Source organism: Myiozetetes cayanensis, unplaced genomic scaffold (assembly GCF_022539395.1).
Source record: "Myiozetetes cayanensis isolate MyiCay16 unplaced genomic scaffold, myiCay2020 scf19, whole genome shotgun sequence".
Lineage (NCBI taxonomy): Eukaryota > Metazoa > Chordata > Aves > Passeriformes > Tyrannidae > Myiozetetes > Myiozetetes cayanensis.
The window spans coordinates 13,896,327-13,911,018 of NW_026087400.1; the positions used below are offsets into that span (position 1 = coordinate 13,896,327).

General features: G+C 46.7%; 1 protein-coding gene across 4 annotated transcripts in view; it reads right to left on the bottom strand.

The window, feature by feature from the left end:
- NDRG3 (NDRG family member 3) overlaps positions 1 to 14,692 on the bottom strand; it is a 56,908-nt gene that overhangs the window by 16,248 nt on the left and 25,968 nt on the right. For all 4 annotated transcript variants that reach the window (XM_050313735.1, XM_050313734.1, XM_050313736.1 and 1 more), the window contains one exon: positions 11,529 to 11,564. In XM_050313735.1, coding sequence (XP_050169692.1) covers positions 11,529 to 11,564 — 36 coding nt within the window. The remainder of the gene's footprint in view (positions 1 to 11,528; positions 11,565 to 14,692) is intronic.

A 14,692-nucleotide genomic window follows, 5' to 3' on the forward strand; every position in this document is an offset into this window, starting at 1 on the left:
AGTCTCCAAAACAAGGGAGACGAATGTGAGACAAGATCATGATGTGCCGGTTGTGTTTTGAAGAGCTTGATAAATTAATTTCCACTTAAGGACTGGAAACTTTCAGAGGTTTTCCTGAAGAGATTTTATCTCCTGACTTCATTTGTACAGCAGGTGAAGAATAAACAGCAGCTGCAGCCAACCTGCTGCAGTGGGAGGCAGAACAGTGGCTGGGTGGCTGTGACAGCTGCAGGGAAAGGGCTGAGCACACACCCCGATCTGCCTGGGGGTCGTGAATGAGGAGAGCGATGATGGAGGAGGAGCAGGAGGCATGGAGACCAGCTGTAGCTGAGCCTGCTGGGCTGGCTTCAGGAGAGTGTGCTTGTGGAAAAGCACATAGAGATATTTTCTCAAACACATGCATCTTGTAGCAGTTCCCCTTAGTTTTTCCAGCCTCCAACAATCTGTAGGTCAAATGAGACTTCCTGAACTGGAGGTGTGGTGTTCGACTTGAAGGGAATGGAGCTGCCACCACCTCCTTGAGCCTGCCTCCCCCTGTGACCAGAAAAGCTTAACAATTGTAGGGGAAAGAACCACTTAATTCCCCACCTTGTATCTGCTGATTTTACACGAGACCTCCTAGCCCTTGGTTTGGAAGCTGGAGAGCAACTGACTCCACTTCCACAATCCCCAGCAGCGATGCCCTGACACCTCACTGCAACTCCCTCACATGTTCCTTTTTGGGCTGACATGCTTGGGACTATCTGGGTGGCCCTGGTACAGCAGCTTTCTCCTGAGCATCCTGCAGTTCTCTGCTGACCCTCCTGCTGTTGTGCAGCTGTGTCCTTGCTGAGCCCAGGGGCGCTGGCAGGACGTCAGGGGCGCGCTGTGGCTGCACGTGGCAGCACAATGAGGTTGCTTTGTTCTCTGCTCCTGATGAACAAGGATTGATTTGCTTTGCTGAAAGCCACAAGCCCCTCGTTGACACTGTCACTCATCCCTTGCAATACCAGGATTTTATGCCCCCGAGTTATCGTCAGCCCTGAGCCCACGTTTTCATGTTCCACTGCAGGAAGCTTTGACTCAATGTGCAGCACACTTTGTTTACCCAAAGGCAGATAAATTTTGCCACTGCACCTTCCATCACTTTTTCCAGATCACTGAAGAGTATATTTTAGCAGTGCAGGTCCCAGCACAGCTCTCCAGGGTGCTTCTCAAGTGATCTCAAACAACTGTGCAAACAAATGCTGGGGTTTTTTAACCAGTATTTCATCCATGAATGGACCTCTCCTCTGACCACACGGCCTCCTAAGTCCCTTAAGACACGTCTTATGACTCCTTTTGGTAAGGGGTCTTGTCTTTTGGAAATCCAAGTTGGCTGCATCAACTGAATTATCTTTATTTATATCACTACTGACTCTTTCAAAGAATTTCAACAGCTCTGTAGAGAAGGACTTCCCTTTACAAAACTTACATTGACCCTTTCCCAATATTTATCAGTGTAATTCATCCACTACACTCTGCTGGTTTTATCAGTCTATCTGGTACAGCTTGTCAGTGAATTCCCAGAATTCCTGTGGGATCTGTCTGACAGGTAAAGCTCCTTCACCAGAGGAGCATGGCTCTCACTTAACACCTCAACTATTCCATCCTTAAACTCATTTAAAACTCCTCCGTTGATACTCCTAGTTAATAAATATTATGAAATATTATGAACTGCTAAAAAAGGCATAAATATTATCTTTTGTACAGCCTCTGCAGCAGGCACTGTGGTTTAAGACAGGGTCTGTGCTGATTCCCCACAAAGAGCATTCCAGCACAGTAACCTCTGTGAGCTGCCCTGTGCTAAGCTTGCATGCAGAAGAAATTAAATTTAGTTTTTCTGCTATGGCTAGATCTTCCTTGAGCCCTCCTTCCAGCACCTGAGAAGTCAGTAGCACTCTGCAAACTCTCCCAAGTGGTTCCATTTTGATAGGTCTGAAACAGGACAGTTATTTTTTTCCCCTTGCAAATAATCTCTCAGAATCCCCTTCTGCCTCTGTTCTGTTCATATATTTAATCTGCTAGAGTTTATAACCTTTTCCGTTTTCTCTAGCTTTTTTAAAAACTGCTTTTTTGTTTTCAATAGCCTCCTTGCCCTTCTGTTAGTCATGCTGGCTTTCTGGCACCATTCCTCATCTCCGCTCTGATGGATGGCGGGCACTTGCTCTCTGCTCAGTTTATGTTCAATAATCTCCATTTCTGTGCAGTTCTTGTTTTGAACTCTGAGTGCAAAACCAGTGAAGTCTTCTATAGTTTGGTGGTTGGTTGGTTTTTTTTTTCTTTTCCCCAAGGATGTTGATCTGGAACACATTACGGCTCCTGTCACAGAGCAGCTCTTGGAAGGCACAAGATATTTCTCTGCCCTTGTCAGAATCACATCAATGACAACTTCTCCCATCTTGGGACTCCCTAAGCTGTAGCTCCACAGAAGTTTGTGGCTAAAATGCAGTGCTGGAGCCACATAAGGGGTGCAACTTAGATTAGCTGACTTGATGATGAAGTGCCATTGAAAAGAGTCCTTCTCCTGTCCCTCTGCCCTGCCCCGTGTCCAGTGAGCTGCTGCTGTCGTGCAAGTCTGTAAGCAGGAGTGCAGGGCTGGGGTCACTGCTCCACTACAGAGGGAAACCAAAGCAACTGACCCCGTGGCCACAGGATCTCTGCTTCAGATGGAAGGTGAGCAGTGCAGGTGCACAGGTGGTGGCAGAGGCACTGACCTGCCTTAGCTATACCATTAAGATACACTTTCAGGTAGGGCTTGGGCAGAAGAACAGGTAGTGGCCACCAAAGGAAGGTCACCAATGCTACTGCCCATCTCTGAGAGCCCTGCAATTTTTGCTCTAATCTTTTTGGTGCCAGCTCCTGAGATTTATTGCTCTTGGTCAAAGAGCCCTGCACTTGAGAAAATGAAATGTGTGTGAACCAGAAAGGCTCAGATACTGGAAGGTGATAAAACACAACCCAACAGCAACTTCAAAACATCTGATATCAAACCCAAGCAGGAACTGCTGGGAAGCATTTCTTGCTGGGGATTTGCAAAGGTCAGACAAGGTTGGGACTTTATCCCATTTGTCCTTAACATCTCTGTATGCTTCTTAAACTGAGGAGGAAAACCCACACTCAACTATGACTGCCAAAGGCTAAAGCTACTGTGGGACTGATTGTGGGAAGAAGTGGGCACACAGAGAGTAAACAGTTTAAATGCAGAAAACAACTCTGACTGCCACCTTTGGCCAGAGAGGGAAGCAATGACAGTGCTAGTGGCACTAAAGAATCCCTTTAGTGCAGGGAGCGTGGGTGCAGCTGCACCCATGCTCTGGGGGGCAGGAGCTCGAGGCAAGAGGCCTGAACTGCTGTCCCTTTGCATAACAAAGGACACGGGGACCTGTGGCCCAGTGAGGGGAACAGGACACTCAGAGGGGGATCTGGCACTCAGAGACACAGCCAGAGATTGAAGACCCCCAGACTTTCCTGTGCTTCGACTGGGAGGGTATAAAAGCCCAGAGGTTCCTTTGTTCGGGGTCCCTCCTCAGAGGCACCAGCTCCAGCTGGTATTTTGTCATTCAGTTATTGCACCATGATTAAATTATTTTCAGGATCTGGACGCTGGGGACTCTGCAGTGTGAAACCTGGGTGGAGCCAGTAAGGAAACCTGGTCTGTGAGGGGAGGGAGCAGTTGCCAAGGGGCCTCAGTCCCAGCTCAGGTGGTGCCAGAGTGGCTCCTGGGTGGTCAGAGTTTCCTTAACATCACCGAAAACTTTCCATAGAAAAAACATTCTGGGTGAAAGCGTGAGGCATCCAACAGCAGCTCCCAAGGTGCTGATGCCTTGAGCTCCAGAAACCCCCAGGCAGCAGACAGAGGTACCTGGGTGCCCCACCACAGTGGTCCAAATCCCAGCCACAGCCTCAGCCCCAGGTCAGAGTGTGATCCAGTGCTTAAGTTTTAAAAGTTATTGAAGACTTAAGAAGTAAACCATTTGTTTCACAGTGGGAATGATTAATGATGAGAATTCATACTGCCAGTACTTTTCAAGACTAATTTATTAAGCTTCTCTTTTGGCATTACCAGATGACCTCCCAGTGTGAAGCTGTTTTAAGTTCAAAATTAATTCCTTGGAAAAACTGGGAACTGATTTAATGTGGAGATTAACAATAAAGAACACATCTGTGAAATCCCTTCAATTTTTTTTTAAAACATTAAAACCTGGCAGAACACAGAGCAGTAAAGTGTCTATTGCTTGCATTTTGCTCAAGCCTGTTGAATGTCTGTACTAGCAGAGGGCTAGAAACATCCCAAAAAACCTTTCAACTTAGGTACATTCAGCTGCTGGTTCACCTAAGGCAAAGAAAAACTGCCTCTGATGCTTTGCTGTAAGGTGGAGGAGATGCAGATTACTCAGGGCAGGCTTTCCCCTTTTCCAGTGACTCTGGCCAGAGCTATTATTTACTTTGTATTGTCTTTGCCGATCTTGGCAAAGGTGAAAAACTGCACCTTGCTCCTGGGGCAACCTATCCCAGCTATTAACTACGAAGAGATTGAAGCAGAGATTCCATTGTCTCGCTCTCAGCAACAGCTGCCCTCAAATTTCTACACATTGCTAAAACAACACCACAAACTATGCCTGTAAGATAAGAAAAAGGTATTGTAAGACTCTAAAACATCACCACCCGGTTATAGTATCACCAACCTTCAGGCAGTTGGCAGGTAAGTGCTTCCCACCTCTTCTCTGTGCAAAATTATTTTGGAAATAGTAGAGCTGAAGGAGATGGCTGCATGGGAAGCAAGACTAAATCAGATCTAAAGCAACATCTTGAAGTAAATTATTCATTTGCATACAGAGCAGAAATTTATTAATAGAAAACACAATATGATCTATGCAAGCAGGCAATGGTTTCTGGTACTCTGTGTAATTGCATTAAGTCTTAAATTAGAGAAATTCTGGGTGAGAATTGAGAGCAGCAGCAAAACAAGGTACTCAATCTGCTTACACAAACTCAAGAGCATCAGGAGACAAAGGTGCTGCTGTTGCTGGAGTACAAACAAACATTTGTGCGTGCCTGTTCCAAAGGCAGGTGACGGTGAAGGACAGACCCAGTGCCTCTCTGCAACCTTTGCTAATGCTTCGTGTCATCAAGAAACAGCAAGTCACCTCCAAACACAGCTTCTGCCAGAGAACAGGCACTGGCTCTGCACTCAGAAGAACTCAAGTGGCTGACAGGCTGGGTTTGTGCTCCCACAGCAGAGAACACGAACCCCTACAACCACACAGTGCTGAGACCAACAAGCAACTCATGGCAACACTGACACGTCTGAGATGGAGCAGGATGTTCTCTCTCCTGCCCTGCCCGTGTGTTCCAAGCAGCAGTTAAAGCTACAACTTTCTTGCACTCCAGTCAAGTATCCAGGGTCATGAGAGAGACATCCAGCAGAGACTGAGGAATACATGGGTTAGGGTTAGATCCCTGCTTTCCTGTCTCAGGTAGGAAATTGGACCTGCTAGATCTGAATGAAACCATTGCAGATGAGCTCTCCTCTGCCCAAGGCTGGTAGGGGGGTGTTGTCTCCCAGTGCTCTGCACTGCTGTTTTGAGTCAGCAGAGTATGAGACTGCAGCCTTGCCCACAGGCTGCAAACAGAACAGGCTGATGTCTGGTGCTCTCCCATCCCTGGGCAGTGGGCTCAAGGTGCCACCACCTGCAGACACACAGCTTTTGGAAACCTGAGGCCCCGAGGGAGATCTGAATGTGCCAATACACAGGAGAGTCTAAAACACTTTGTGTGACTGCTAGACCACAGACCACCATAGCTCCTCAAGGAACCTGGAAAGTAAGCCAAGGGCCACGTTTCCAGCCAAGCACAGTCCTCCTGCTGACACGACGTGCATTTCAGCATCTTGCTGAAGACCGTGAACATCTTCAGAACTCCCGAAGAAGAGAAAGCAGGGCCATGTTCTGTGTCGCCAAACCATGCACATCCCTGGTGAGTAGAACTGAGCCTCACTGTGTTGAGTTACACCTATCACTGCAGGTACTCATTAGTCACTGTGAAATACCATTAACGAGTGCTGCAAACAGATGGAAACAGCTCAGCCACTGCTGCTGGAAAGGCACCATTCAAACCCCTGTCTCAACCTAAAGCACACACATCTGCTCTGCTCTAAGGACTCACCCACAAGAACATTAAAAGCACAGGAATTTCAAACATCACAGCTGCATAATCAGCCTCTTTCGCACACTGTTGCCACAGAATACAGAAAGCAAGGGTAGTGCTTAAATAAACACCAAGGAAGGATTTTGCACATACATCTAAAAATAAGAGCCATGTTTCAGTACAAGTCCAGCTGGCTAAAACTTTCCGGAACTCAACACTTCAGTTTTACAGAAAACATAGCTTTTAGATGGAAAATCAAGGGATGGGAGGAATCAGAAGAAAACCTTCCCAAGAAACAAAAATTAAAAAATGTCCAAAATAAAAATCCATTTAAATAATTTTAGCTTTACAGTATTTGTTGTTGTGATGTAAGAAGTCAAACCCAGTGCTTTAGTGGTGATGCTAGTTTTAATAAGATTAGGAGCAGCATTAATTTAGCAGGCATTAAGTAAACTTGCTTTCTAGATCAAAACATCATCTGTGTTGTAATTAATTTCACTCTAGCACTTTGAACAAAAGAACTCATTGTACAAATCAGAGGAACAATGGTCCTCAATATTCCAGGCAAAATGTTTCACTGCTGCTGAGAAGAGCCCCAGTTACTCACCCAGAGAAAGCAAACCCTTCCTCAAAGTGCTAAGGTTCTATGTTATTTCATCACAATAAACAGAAGACGTCTTAAAACATCTTGTATTCAACACCAGTGGGTAGCAAGCTGGTTTTAATTAAACAACGAACACAGTTTCAATTCAACCTCTCCAACATCAGCAAATGCACATGATGGGATATTTCAATAACCTCTCAACAGCAGATACCATCTCTGACTGCACAGCAAGCCAAAATAAAGCAAAGAGACTGGGCAAGAATAAGCAAACATTTAAAAATGCAGATTAAAAACCTTCCAACAAATGTACTTCTGAAAGAACTCCTCCAAAACCAAGTAATTAAAAATGTGGTCTTATTGAACAGTGATACTTTCGCTAAAAAAAAGGGATAAAAACTTCCTCATCGAGGTCTGCCATTAACTCTGTAAACTCTGTGCTGTCTGCTGCTCTGGGCACAGGCAACTGAGTGACTCTACATTTCCAGTAATGCCAGCAAGGTATCCAGCAGTTTTTGTATTGGGAAGCTGTAATTCCTTTTCTCCAAGGGTTTATGCATGCCTTGTCTTTTCTGTTTCAGATGAACCCTGCAGGTCCTGCACTTACTTATTCCCACCTCGTGCACACACTGTGAGCTTTCTGTGAGTATTCAGCCAAATCCCAGACTATCCCCACACCCCAAGGCCCCTTCTGAAAGCCAAACTCTTCTCTGCCTTCCTGCTGGTGGGAGGCAGCAGAGGGGAAGTGTCAGCTACACATGCCAGCTTAGGTCAGACTGAAACACAACGCAGGTTTATTTGGATAGTTCTCCAAACATATCTGCATATTCCTTCATTTCTATTTAGAGCAAATCATCTGGAAAGAGGGGAGAGATTTAGGCTGAGACAAAACACGTACTTCTGGAAGCTGAAGAGGGTCTGCAGACAATAATGAAAGCCCAGGCACAGCTCTGTTAACGGCACAGGTCACCACACCATCTGTCCCTCTGCAGCACACAGTGTTTATTCCACCATCTGCCCACGGACAGTGGAAAAAGCCAAGCCTACATTTCATTAGGGTTCATATAGCTTTCAAGTAAAATGTAGGTCTCAGATTTAGGTTAATACTTTTTAGTTCTGACAATAACCTACATTCCTATTGATAAAGACCCCTAAGCCCCCACACTAGCTCTCCATTTCATCTCCGCTGCAGTTACCAGATTACGTGGGGTTGTTTAACTGATGCCAGGCAATCTGTTAGATGTCAGGGTTAGCTGGGGTTGCTTGCAGATGTACAGTTCAAGAAAACCAGGGCAGCTGTATCTGGAAGTCAGTTGTACCAGAAAAGCCAAAAGCTTCCTCACACACATTCACCTAAAGCAACAAATCTCAGAAGCAGGAGGGTGCCTGTGCTGTTGACTTTGCCCAGATCTGATCCCGGCAAGTTATTTAAAAATAAAACCAAACACACGAGCAAGCGAATAGAAATTCCCAATGGCATCACCCCTTTTCCCCAAATGAAAGATCTTACAAACCTTAAATATACATGTTACCATGTAAAGTAACACATGCCAAAGCTGTACAAAAACAGTGTGGGGAACCTGCATGCCCAGCACTGCACACCCCCTGGAGTCAGTGACAGTGCTAATGACACGCTCCTGAGGGATTCAACTAAACACTTCTCCCATTCACAAGCATGGCCCAGCTGCAGAGAACACCCTGAAACCCCAGCTTCCAGCCAGGAGGCCGCCTATAGGCACCACAAAACAAACAAACACTGAAGCTGGCTTTTACTCCAGCTGTATCCAAGCCTAGGTCTGGGCATCAGTCAGTCCTGGGAGGAGCTGGGACACTGAGATTAGCTCAGCTGGTGAGAGCAGGGTGCTAATAACACCAGAGGTGGTGGGTTCAGTATGGGCCATTCACTTAAGAGTTGGACTCAACGATCCTTGTGAGTTCCTTCCAACTCAGAATATTCTGTGAAATTCTGGGATAGATTTACAGCAAATGACCTCGTGGCTGAGGACACAGAATAACACAGACTGAAATAAAACAGCACTCACTCTGATATGTCCGTATCTTATACTGGGGAGCTCAAACTGGACCTGCACTGCCAACAGGGTTATCAACAGTGCTGACAGAGCCTCACCTTGTCCTTGCCACCCCCTTACTTCACCCCACTGCCTGCAGCCCTGCAAGCACAGCCCAGGATGTGGTCAGCCCCAGTCCAAGCCACAGCTTTGTCTCCATTTAAAAAAGCTTCTTTTGAACTGTTAGAAAAATAAAAGGTCTGAAATGCAGGTGTCACGTCACTGATGCTGTGCTCTCAAACACTACATTGTATAAGACAATCCATCCCACAAACCCTTTAAGTTTTGCCTTAAAACCTACCAGGTCCCTTGCAGATTCTGCTGCTATTGGGAACTTCACTGCACTGTAACTGGAAACCATATTCCAGTTATCAGCCTTCATCAATCAGTTTGTGCCTATTCTTGTCAAACTGAGATCCTCCCCAAGGTTCTTCCTCCCTGTGAAACTCAGGACAAATTAAACCTCTGCCTCAGTCTAGGTGCTTTTAAGTCTTTCTCTGCACAACAGGATCTTCCTTCCTCTGAAATCCCTGGCAAACTTCTTTACTTCAAATTCCCCTGCTGCTAAAGTGACCAGTTTCACAGAGGCCTGGCTATGGCAGCTGGATGTGCTTTGCCAGATCAAAAAGCGGTGGGAATTTTTCACAGGATGAAACAATAGCTCAATCTCCCCGTGTAAGAACTATCAACTAAGGCAGATAACCCAAGCACCCAACACACCATCTATCCTTGCTGGCAGACTTCAAACAGATTTAATCTAGCCCTTGGTGTATTTTCCAGGTAGGAATGGAAGGGAGGGTGTCAAGCCAGGTGTGCCCTGAAACTGCACCTTGCAGGGAGAGATGCTGGAGAAAGGTGAGGTTAGGACAACATTTACAGTCACAGTATCAACATCTTGCTGAAAAAACCCTGTATTCTAAATGAATTACCCAGGGCTCCCAGAAGGAACATCTTGCTCCTGCCCAACTGTTGCCATGGCCACAGGCTCACTGCTGATCTCCAGCAAAGCAGAGAAGCAACAAGCACGTCCTTCCAGGCCCAGCACTCCCCAGAGCCCCTCTCCCTGCCTGCAGCCCACTCAGCTCCTCCCAAAGCTCAGTCCTGGGGAGGACAGGGAGCTGAGACAACAGCAGCACCCAGTTTCTGTGGGGCTTGCCCAGCTTCAGATCTGGGGCTCAGTTCAAAGAAGGGCACAAAGAGGTTTGCTTATTGAGGGAAAGCGTAGAGCCCAAAGGCAGCAGCCATTCACAGCTCTCTCCTTCCCACTCTGCTCCAGCTCCAAGGCCACGCTGCTCCCAGCCAGGCAGGACAGGGGCACACCCAGAGCTTTGGAGGGTCAGTAGAGGGTTGGCAGTGGAGGCCAATATACCCTGGCATCCCATTCACATTCTTCCCAACCCTAGCAGACAGGCTACTGCAGGAAGTGCCTCTGCTATCTAACATTTACTCAGTGTTTACCCATTTTTACCTCAATTTTTACCCATTACCCATCTAACATGGGAGCACAATTTACCTCTAGAGGTAACAGAGAAGATACAGAGAGATGGAGACATGAGGGTACAGGAAAGTGGTTTAAAACCATTATCCTTTACTTCACAGAAAAATCATTGCTTAACACCGTTGCTGCTTCTCAGACAAGAAACTACAGTTACAATGTGCTAAAATTAGTGATTTTTATACTTCTAGGCTTTAAGATAATAACAAAACTCACATTGAATGGAGCTAAAGCAGTACAGTGCCCTGAGTCTGCCCGAATGGGGGGTACTGTCAGTGATATCAAGAGAAGGAAAAATACAAACTACCTTCATAGGACTGTATTTATTACATTCCTGTTCTGCACAGGCTTGCAAGTGGTTTTCTGGAATTATCTACATCAACAGACTTTTATTAAATCTATGACATCTATTGCAGCCCTGCCCCTGCTGGTGTGCTCAGCAGCACTGTGTGACCTGCCCTGCACTGAGCACAGCACTGCAGACACAGCAGCCTCCCACGGCTGGAGAGAAGGCACAGCTGCTGGCTGCACACCCACACACTCAGGGAGAAGGCAGCAGGATAATCTGGCATGGAAAATGAGCCTGAGCTCCACAAAACGCCCCACAGAACCTCAGAGCTGCGCTCCCCCCATCCCAGAGTGTGTCCTCTGTCTTCGATGCTGGTGGAGCAACCACTCCCCTGAAAGGATTATTGCTATGGCAACCAGAGCCACTGGGCTCATCTCTGCACCATCGACAAACTCCTGGAAAACGACCACGGCTGTGCCAAGACCCAGGCCCAGCAATGCAGGGTGTTGTATCATGGGCAGCTTGGTGACTTCCATCTCTTCTCAAGACAAACGGACAGAGCATGCAACCTCCTCCTTTCCCAGCCAATGAACCACACAGGGTGTGACAGAGCTGAAGTTCCTCAGCATATTGACTTTTTCCAAGAAACTGCTTTTCAGGAGACCAGCCATCCTGCAAGATGTTGTGCAGCCTTGGCAGAGCAGTCCAGGTCTGCACCTTAGAACAAACTGCTTGGCGTGAAAGGATGGAAGGCAATTTCTGCCACTGGATATATGCCAGTTCTTATTGATTAAACCTTAACAGGAGGTAAAATTAAGATACAGATTTTTTTTTCATCTCTCTCAACATTACTGCTGAGCCATGGGGAGTCTGTCAACCAATCCTCGTCTCCTACACGTGTCTTACCTGACAGTCGAAGTCCTGGAAGTTGCGAGCTGCATTCTGTAAATGAAAAACAGGAAAAAGAAAAAAAGAGTTCAGCTCAGTGCCCCAGAACACCCCCAACAACATCATGAAAGTTCCCCTCAGAGACCTCTGTTTTAGAACAGGGCATGGCTGCAGTCAGGTCAGCAGCAAAATACGAGACTTGTACAAGTAAACCCCATGCAAGTTCTGCCCATTTCTATACAGCAGGGTTTTGGGGCTGTCCAGAGGCTGCCAGGGCACAGCTGAGAGCATTTGAGCAGGGACAGTGCACACAGAAAGGACCGTGGCCAAAGCTGGGCTGGGTGTGGGGTTGGGTTTTGTCTGGTCCTTGCTGTTCATTAAGAATTTGGATGCAAAACTCTTGAAGGACTAACCCTGGGATCTCATGTGATGAGTGCAGGAAAACAGGCCATGCAGTCACAGACACAGGATTGTTCCGTGGCACAGAGACCCTGCACGCCACTGAAACCTCAGCACACGGGAGCTGGGCTCGCAGCTCACAACTGACTGCTCCCACAGGGTGACCCACACGGTCAGGACAGCACACATTTGGTATCCCGCAGGTTTGCAGGGCTGCAGGAACCTGTCTGTGTGCCCACCTCAGAGGTTACACCACTGAGAGCTGTCAGCTGCTGCAAAAGGCTGAGCAAATCATTACTGCTCGTGGGTTTTAGGCACAGCACCTCAGCACCAAAATTACAACTAGGATCACATATGCACAACAGAAACACTCCAAACATTTCTTCTGGCTGAGCACCCTCACTCTTCTCCATGTGTAAACACATGGCCCTGTTTTCCTCCCTGCAGGGCCTTGCCACGTTAGCAAGAACAGGGGTTGCTACCTACATTCTGCAGATTGAGACATCTGATATCTGCAAATCTGTTTTAAGGGTCCATTTCCCCCTTTCCTCGTCTGTGGTAAGTATTGAACCATGTCAGTGTTTTGAGCATAACATGGCAAAACCCACCAAATCCTCAGGATGTGGGAAAAGAAACTAAAAAGCAGCCCTCTCTGATTTCAATTTGAGACACTAAAATTAATTGAGATTTCTGACACCACCACCAGGCTGTGAAGAAAGTCATTTCAGTCACCCAATGCCACAGAGATTAAGGACTTAAACAAAATCTATGGAGAAATGAGAAATTCTGTATCCAGCACTGGATTTGGATGGTGCATGCTAAGTAAAGAAATGGCTGATCTGAATTTGTACTGGGAAAAGCCTGAGATTCCCTGAGCGAGCGCAGAGGAAATGACACAAAGCAAGGAATGAAGGTCTGAATTGGGCTGCTTGCTGTCAGGGTATACCATGAGGCACAAGCAGCATTAGTGCTGAAATGCCCTGGCTCCTGCATCCTTGATTTTAGACACCAAAAAATCTGACTTTAAACCATTGGCTCGTTGTCTTGAGAAAGTTTAAGGCAGATTTTCCAGGCTGCACCTCAAAGCACAGAGCTAGCTGGGCCGACACAACCCAGCCTAAAGGCTGCCCATTCCACCTCCTGAATCTGGCTCTGAAACTTTTCACTGGGGCAGTCCTTTCTTTTTCTCTCTCCTTCCACTAAATGGGAACATTTGAAGTTCCTTTACTTCCCCAGTATAAAGTCACCTCATTTTAGTGAGCCTGAACGAGGTGAACAAATATAGCGTATTTTACTTCCCTGCACTTGCTATCAGGCTTAAACTACTCACAAACAAGAGTGTGTTTGTATTCTTTAAAAGGCAAGCTTATAATTTTTTGCTGATTTGAGACAGAACACAGCCAGGATTTGGTGGTCTCCAGTGTCCAGACAAGCGAACAAGACAGGACCTATTTCCATTTCCCAGGCAATTCCACTGTTTTGAGTATTAGGACACCAGAGCTCCTTCTCTGTGCACAGCAGCCCTTGTACCTGAAGAGTTCATGAGCACTCACCCATTAACACCTTAAGAGTTTTACTGTACTATTTCTGGCCATTAATCCATGCTGGCTCCAACTCCTACATCTAAAGTGGGTTGGTCAGTAAAAATCTTAGTGAACTGCCAGCTCAATAGATTTTGGACTCTGATACACTGCACAGAACAGCAGGTTATGGCACCACACCCACATGCTCCATAAACTATGTCTAAAAAGCACACATGTATTATTTTAAGCTTGAAAGCCTTACTGAGGGCCAGATCTTGGAGGTGGCTGCTCCCTGAGCCCCTCCTTTTGTTAAAACAAAGTGTAAAAAGGAGAGGCTCAGCACACTTCGCTTCCCCTGCAGTACTGAGGATGGGTCTGGAGCCACTCACCGTCTTTTTCCCTACTGAGGTAGTGTATGCTTCCTGTAACTTCAAAACTGAGTCAAGGAAAGCAAGCATCACTCTGTACGTGCCCTTGTGTGTGCCGGTTACCACCACTGGGTGTTCTGTGCTGATGAGCACACTGCCTGTGAACCACAGCTGACACCACAGCCAGGGCTGGATGGCACTGACCAGGCCACACCTGACAGAGAGCCTGAATCTTATAAAGTGCAAACCACTTTGTTTTGGCATGCTGCAATACCTCCTGCTTAGGTCAGCTGACTGAAGCAAGGGCAATCTACCCTCTTGAATTCAAACACGGAAAATCCCAGGAGAATCATGAGCAAGATCTGGGGCACTGCATTTAGGAAGCCTGTCTTCTGTAAATGTTTATCTCTTGTTTTGAAACCACAAACTGTTCTCAAGGCCTGTATTTTATCTGCTGGTCTACACTGATTTTGTACTTCCAAGACTCACCCACCAGGAAACATTTTAAAAATCTGAGTTGAGGAAGCCCAGCAGTCAGCACTGCTCTGTCAGAACAGGCAGCTGGACTGCAGAGTTCAGCTGAATTTTTAGATTTCACAGGTACTAAAGAGATATGCTAGTACACTAGAGAAATGAGGAAAAACTAACCAGCACAGACTAAACCACAGCAGAATTTCAGAGATTTCACCCATTTTGTGGAGGACAGTACAGTCTCCTGCAAGCACACAGTGAGTGGACAGAGCAGCACAGCCCTTTGGCAGCACCAGCCAGTTCTTGATGTCAGCCATGAAACAGCAAAGCCTTGGAAACTGCTTCCCCCACCACTGGGCTTGGCTGTGAGCTACGGAAAGCGAGCAAACTGCATTGCTCATAATCACAGTTTGCAGATGCG